Source organism: Prionailurus bengalensis, chromosome B1 (assembly GCF_016509475.1).
Source record: "Prionailurus bengalensis isolate Pbe53 chromosome B1, Fcat_Pben_1.1_paternal_pri, whole genome shotgun sequence".
NCBI lineage: Eukaryota > Metazoa > Chordata > Mammalia > Carnivora > Felidae > Prionailurus > Prionailurus bengalensis.
In genome coordinates, this window is record NC_057344.1 from 150,734,052 (window position 1) to 150,742,076 (window position 8,025).

Sequence of the window (8,025 nt, forward strand, 5' to 3'; positions counted from 1 at the left end):
TTGTAACAGGCACTATATTATGCAGCAATACCCTCAAATCTGCAAAGGACTTCTTAGAAATAGTGAAGATTTTTCAGAATTCCAATACGAAGAAATGGAGGAAGGGATATTAACATTTTAGGGAGAAGAAGAAGATTTAGAAAATGCTCTTAAACCTGAAAAATAGTAAGAGAATAATGCAATCTGGCTGGAGCTAAGGGTTCAATCTTTATTTCCACTTGAAAGGCCAAAGAAGAACTATGGAACTTATTGATTTCAATCACTTCTGAGTGTGGGAACCAGAAATGCAAATGCTTGGATTTAGTATAACAAAGGATGTAATACATAAACAGTCTGTATTCTAAGCCCTATGCAGACCCAACTACCAAAAGCTAAGTAAAGGATATCACTATAATGAAAGTCACCATTATAAATATCATCAATGTTTACCAAAGTAATTCATGATTTTAACTTTTTTTTTTATTTATTTGGAGAGACAGAGAGTGAGCAGGGAAGGGGCAGAGAGATGGGGAGATAAAGAATCCCAAGCAGGCTCTGCGCTGTCAGCACAAATCCCACAGACGGTGAGATCACGACCTTAGCTGAGATCAAGAGCCAGACACTTAACTGAGCCACCGAGGCACCCCATAATTCATGATTTTAAATGCTTGGAACATCTTTGAATTATGCCTCCCCAATCCTTCTATTCACTACTAAATTGATCCAGGAAAGCTAACAAACTATGTGAACCTTATATTGGCACACTTCCAGTAGGCCTGATTGTCACTGAGAACCCATCAACAAGGATTTCTGGGGACACAGCCAGCCTTACATCAAGATATATAGATGTGATAAGGCCCTCCAAGAGTCCAAGAGAAGATTTTTGAGTTATCACTTCCCCTATGAAGTCTTCCCTGATGCTTTCTTCCTCCCCCATGGTACTCTCACAGAAATCTGCTCACTTATCTTTAGCAGTAGTCCCTGTGATTTATGATACTTAATTGTCTCATGTGGAGCTGCTCATGAACAGAGACCATAGTTATTTATATATTTTTAAGATTTTAAATTCCAGAAAGTTAGCATACAGTGTAATAATAGTTTCAGGTGTACAATATAGTGATTCAACACTTTCATACAACACCTGGTGCTTTTTAATCCTCATCATCTATTTAACCCATCCCCCCACCCACTTCCTCTCTGGTAACTATCAGTTTGTTCTCTATAGTTAAGCCTCTGTTTCTTAGATTGTTTGTTTTTCTCTCCTTTTTCCCCTTTGCTTGTTTGTTTTGCTTCTTAAATTCCACATATAAGTGAAATCATATAGTGTTTGTCTTTCTCTGACTGACTTATTTCAATTAGCATAATACTCTCTAGCTCTATTCACATCATTGCAAAGGGCAAGATTTCATTCTTTTTATGGCTAATATTCTAGTGTGTGTGTGTGTGTGTGTGTGTGTGTGTACCACCTCTTCTTTATCCATTCATCAGTTGATGGACACTTGGGCTTTTTCCACAATTTGGATATTGTAGATAATGCTACTATAAACATTAGGGTGCATGTATCCCTTTGAATTAGTATTTTTGTACTCTTTGGGTAAATACCTGGTAATGTGATTGCTAGATCATAGGATAGTCCTATTTTTTAAAATTTTTTTAATGTTTATTTATTTTTGAGAGGAGAGAGACAAAGTATGAGAGGGGGAGGAGCAGAGAGAGAGGGAGACACAGAATCTGAGGCAAGCCCCAGGCTCTGAGCTGTCAGTACAGAACTTGCAATAGGGCTTGAACTCATGAACCTTGAGATCATAACATGAACCAAAGTAGGATGCTTAACCAATTGAGCCATCCAGGTGCCCCAGGGTAATCCTATTCTTCAACTTTTTGAGGAAACCAGAGTAGCTGCACTAGTTTGTATTCCCACCAACAATGCAAGAGGGTTCCCCTTTCTGCACATCCTCACCAACACCTGTTTCTTGTGTTGTTGATTTTAGCCATTCTGAAAGGTGTGAGGTGGTATCTTAGAGTAGTTTTGATTTGTATTTCCCTGATGATCAGTGATGTTCAGCATCTTTTCACGTGTCTGCTGAATGTATGTCTTCTTCAGAAAAATGTTCATGTCTTCTCATTTTTTAATTGGATTATTTGTTTTTTGGGTGTTGAGATTTATTAGTTCTTTATATGTTTGGGGTAATAAACCTTCTACACTTTATCAAATATATCATTTGCAGATATCTTCTCCCATTCTGAAGGTTGCCTTTTAGCTTTGTTGATTGTTTCCTTCACTGTGCAGAAGTAATTCCAATAGTTTGTTTTTGCTTTTGTTTCCCTTGCCTCAGGAAACATGTCTAGAAAGAAGTTGCTATGGCTGATATCAAAGAAGTTACCACCTGAGTTCTCTTCTATATTTCCTGGACATATAATTTTTATTTCTGTATCACCTATATCTAAACTCCACAAAACTCTTAAATTGTTGTTGTGTGGATACATTTTATTTTTATTCAAGCTTAGGAGCAACACTGAGTTAATCAACTCTTCAATTCGCAGACCCTTTAGACAAATTATCATTCATTTACTAACTATGTAATCCAGAAAATATATACCAAAGAGATATTGATCAAATAGTTGCTAGCCGGGAAAGGGATGGCAAATGCAAAATTCAAATATTTGAAATGCTCATAAATTCACTCTTCAAAACACATTCTCATATTTTTTTAGCTACCCTAATCCTCGTCAGTGGACTGTCACTTTTGGTGTTTCAACAACATTTCCTAAACAGAGAAGAGGAGTAAGGACTATTTTAATCCATAGCAATTATAACCCTGCAACTCATGAAAATGATATTGCAGCTATACAACTTGACAGAGGCATCGCCTTTACCAAAGATATCCATAGGGTGTGTCTCCCGGAGGCTGCCCAGAATATTCCGCCTGGGTCTACTGCTTATGTAACAGGATGGGGATCTCAAGAATATGCCGGTAAGTGTCTCAGGAAAAATCAAACAACAACAACAACAACAACAACAAAATCTCCTGGGACTTGCTGTTATGTAATTTAATTAGGGAACACCTGAAGGACATGTTCTGTGGAAGGAACGATCCCATATTCTGATGAGTCCAACCTCTAGTTATTACTACATATCCTCAGCAAAGCAAAGCAGTGTCCCTAGAAATCATGGGGGATTCTCAAACATAGTAATAGGGAAACGTAAAATAAAAGTGGTGAAGAAACATGAGTTCTTCAATGAACCAGAGACTCTATAGGTCTCAAATGTCTCTCATATAAAGAAATTTTTTAATTTTGAAAAGAAGATTTTGATAGGTATTCTCTAAGGGTTTTAACACCCTCTAAGGTGTTAACAATCATTAAGGTATTCTGAGATGAAATGAATTCTACCTCTAGAGCAAGAAACTCTACATACATAAGCATTGCTCACTCTTTGTTTATTGAATGAATAATGAGGGCAATGTAAAAGAACAAATAGGGCCATGGTGAAGAGAATATCAACCAGGGCGTGGAAGGACATAGCATTAACAATTTCCACATGCTTCAGCTCATGCTGTAGATTGTATCTCCAACAAATAATGTGAAGACTTAATTGTCCTAGAAAATACCTCATTGTGTTTTCACCACTGAAAGTAATTTGGTGTAATAGATAAAATGTGTGCCAATCATAAAAATGGCAGTGCCATTCTGAAGGAACATCAATACAAGTAAAATAAATTATTTCTTTAGCCTTGAAACCAGACTGGTTTCTCTTTCATTGGTAAATTAAAGTTTACTCAATATGTAATTTTCCAATTCAAAGTCAGTCAGTGAATAACTTAAATGCTGCTAGTCAATATTAAAATAGCAGATATGTTTTGCTCTTAAGGTCCAAGGGGCACTGCATCACAAAGTAAGGTAAAAAAATAAAATTGATCTGTGTAGAGGGTTTATTCTTCTCTACTATGGGCATCTTTGCTGAAAAGAAACTCCCAATATACCTTCCATAGCCTGCTTTGCTAAATAAGATACAGTGTTTTGGAGTCCAGTTATTCCTTCCCATGTTTGACATAGAATCATTAATTTACCCATTCCATTTCTGCTTTATACTTCACAGGTAGCACAGTTTCAGATCTACAGCAAGCACGGGTCAGAATAATAAGTAATGATGCATGTAATGCACCAACTAGTTATAATGGAGCTGTTTTGTCAGGAATGCTATGTGCTGGACTACCTCAAGGTGGAGTGGATGCATGCCGAGTAAGTTCAAAATAATGTTATCATGTCATCATCCAAGTTCATAAGCACTTACTGGCATGTGATACTGTGATAAGCATAGAGGTAACATAATTAGAATACACAGCCCTGATCCTCCAAAAAATTGTTATATAGATTTTACAGTTAAAATTCTCTTATGAAATTGATCCAATGTTAATTTTAAGAACTTTCTTTGTGATTTTTAATATAAATAACACCTGAATATCAGCACCCCGAAGATAAAAAATGTACCCAAAAAGCTTAGTTATTTCAGTCACAACAGTTTCTATTATTGTAAAACAGCACAAATGAGGGAGGGGGGAACTATTTAGATCGGTCCTGTCTTTTTTAACCAAACATAAAAATGAAAATAACTATGAAATTCTTACTTTAAAATAATTACAATAGGATTTTAATGCTAACATTTTTAATTAAATTATATAAGCAATTAATGTGGTTATATCCTTTAATAGATTTTGATCCTATGTCTGAAATCCAACCTCATATAGTAACAGCAATAACTACTTAGTATCCAAAATTACATTTCTGGAATTAAGAAAAATTCATCTTTTCTTAGGGAATCTGCTGCTGTTTTGGGGGTGGGGGGAAATTGTATGCAGAAAAATCAAGTTTATTCTTTCCTCAAACAATGCTGACAGTTTTTTATTTCAATTTTTTTATTTCACTTTTTTATTTCAACTTAAATTCTAATTAACATATATGGTAAAATTGGTTTCAGGTGTAGAATTAAGTGACTTATCACTTACAGACAACACCCAGTGCTTACCACAAGTGCCCTCCTTAGTACCTATCACCCATCTAGCACATCCCCCACCCACCTCCCTCCATCAAACCTCAGTTTGTTCTCTATCTTTAAGAGTCTCTTATGGTTTGCATACATTACTGACTTTTATATTTTAGTTCTCACATTCTTGAAAAAATGGGTAAGAAGTAGCTCTTCCACAGTTTTTTTCACATTTTGGGCATTTTCCCCTAAATGAAACATTTTTATTGACCACAAGTTGTGTATCAATGGAGAGAAACTGTTTATCAGTTTTCAAGAAACCATTAATTACCCATTAGCCCTTTGTTCCCTTTAAGTGGAGATGTCTTTGTGATAGGAAACACTTCTTGTTCCACTTCCTATTTTTTTTTATTGCTAGTTCTGTAACAACAAATTCTCAAACTTCATAGTTTTCAAAAAAATTCACCAAATAAGTAACACACATCTACACTGACAATTCAGCATTAATTAGAACCGACTTAGGGAAACACATGAAATATAAAAGGGCATTACTCATGCCTTACTCAAAATGCCCCTTTCCTTCTGCATACACAATTTCCACTCTTCCCCTCAAGCCCGGATCAAGTCATCATGAAATTCCTCCTATGTGTTCCACTCTGGACCTCACTAATTTTCAGCTGAAATACTACAATACATAGAGTTTGTGCATCAGAAAGAACTAGCACTTTACAAAAGAGAGTATAAGATCATACTCGTTTCAGTTCATTTATTCATAGAAATTGTATGTTTTCTGTGCACCAGATACAGTGCTAGCACAACTATGTGTTCCCTGCACTCATCAAGGCTATAGTCTAGAAGAGGGAACACAAGTTAAAATGCCTGCACAACCAGGCAGTGAAGCTGTCCAGATACAGGATAAATTACATGTCTCTCTTAGTTTAACATCTGCTCGTCCACTCTTAGATATTATGCAGAGAAATTCCTTACTAGAAAGAATAGTAGCAGAAGCACGATGAAAAAGAACTGGGTAGCTGGAGCACGAACACACAACCTGAAGGAGGCAGGTGCCAATCAGCTGCATGCAGTGCTTGCCATGCGATTGGTGATTCACACACTGACCCTTCTCCCCATCTAAACCAGTAATTAGAAGAGCTAGCTACAAAGAGCAGTCAAATGAATAGCAAACCATTCTAAAAGCACACTTGATAATAGTTGGCTTTTATTAGTAGTACAGACTGTATGCCAGGCTATACTGGAAGTGTTACATGTATAAAACTCATTTAAACATACAGAAACATTACTCATAGATGAGGAAACTGAGATCAGAAAAGCTATTAAATACTTTACTGAAGGTCATATGGCTGAGAAGTGGAGAATTCTTCTTACCCAGTCTATCTAACTCCAGAACCCACAGACTCAATCTATCATGCAGCATGTAAAATGGACTAAATTTGTCTCCCCAGCTAGATTATTGCATGTACAAATATTTGTTGGTTGGGTTATTATAATTGGCCAGTATTTCATAAGGAGTGTTTTACTCATTGTCTTATAAATTTCTTTGTGATTATTCACCAAAGAATACTTTTTGATGATAGATTATTATGCATCAGACACCATGCAGGTACTATGAATAGGAAGATAAATGAAACTTCATCCATTCAACAAATATTTGCTTAGCATCTCCTGTGAGTTAGAAGCTTAGGATATAGCAGGGTCCAGAATAAGTATGCCTTCCCTGGCAGACCTTACAGAATAACCAGAAAAACAGACAATGAATAAGTATACTAAATGCTGTGAGTTTTGCAGCAATGTGCGGCTGTCACAAGGGGAATTGGTGCAAGGGAGTAAGTTCAAACAGGCATACAATGTGTTTGCATAAAATAATATAGAAGTGGTGAAAGAGATACACACAAGATGTGGAACACAGGAAGTAAAAAACCAACCCAACCCAAAGCTAGAAGGGGTGGCGGTGGGAAAGAAGGCACAGCCCTGTGAAAGCTTCCTGGAGGAGGTAAAGTCTGGGGTGGGAAGCAGTCCACCAAGTGACTGAGGACAGTCTGGGAAACATGCACCTCATCTTCTCACACCTGAGGAAGGAACCGTGTGTGTTCTTAAAGGATTTTGGTTAACTTTCACATGAAATTGGTACACTATTTCAACTTGCTGTAACATTTCAACAGGAAATGTCAGATTATTTTTATTGTCATACTGAGTGTGACTTCTACTGACAGAAATAAACTCCTTAATACTTCAGGGTGGTCTCACACTTAAATTCAATCATTGTGTTTCTTTCAGGGTGACTCTGGTGGCCCACTAGTTCAAGAGGACTCACGGCGGCTTTGGTTCCTTGTGGGGATAGTAAGCTGGGGGGATCAATGTGGTCTGCCAGATAAGCCAGGAGTATATACGCGAGTGACAGCCTACCGTGCTTGGATAACCGAAAAAACTGGGGTCTAGAGCAATAAAGGCATCTCTGTGGCAAAGTCTGTATGCAGGTGTATGTCTAAAATTCCAAAACCTTGCCTTTCAGCTGCAAAAGAACCCGAAGTTGCCCTATTTTAACCTCCGGTCACATAAATATCGTTTCGCAAACACAATTTGTTCTTTATTACTACAGATTTTGTTTTCTCAAGAAAGCTATATGAATGTTGCATAGTATTGTGGCTGTGTGCCAGGGGAAACATGTAAACTAGTTACAGAGGTAACAATTTTATTATAGTTGTGATAAGAGCTCATAGTGAGAAAAACAGGTACCCTGAGAGAAGATATTAGAGGAATCTGGACAAGTCTGCAGCATTGGAGGAGTCTTCCCTGAAAAGTCTCACTGACGCTGATAATGGTAGAATAATAGTCAAGGAAGCAAGAATAGCATGAGGAAATAAAAATCCTATTTATTTGAAATTTCTGGTTACTCAATAGGCGGTGTAAGTCCTAAAATTAAATATGTGAAGTCATTGTACAGCAATCTTAATTACCCTATAAGAACACACTCCCAAAGAAACTGAGGAATTTCAGGTATTTAAGATCAAAGCTAAAATAGTCACTGCTCAACTGAGACCCAA

General features: G+C 36.9%; 1 protein-coding gene across 1 annotated transcript in view; it reads left to right on the forward strand.

Annotated features, from left to right (window-relative positions):
- Positions 1–7,550, forward strand: part of TMPRSS11D (transmembrane serine protease 11D) — a 75,961-nt gene extending 68,411 nt beyond the window's left edge. The window contains exons 10-12 of the mRNA XM_043556631.1: positions 2,695–2,958; positions 4,083–4,221; positions 7,259–7,550. Coding sequence (XP_043412566.1) covers positions 2,695–2,958; positions 4,083–4,221; positions 7,259–7,420 — 565 coding nt within the window. The 3' untranslated portion in view covers positions 7,421–7,550. The remainder of the gene's footprint in view (positions 1–2,694; positions 2,959–4,082; positions 4,222–7,258) is intronic.
- The last annotated feature ends 475 nt before the right edge of the window (positions 7,551–8,025 follow it).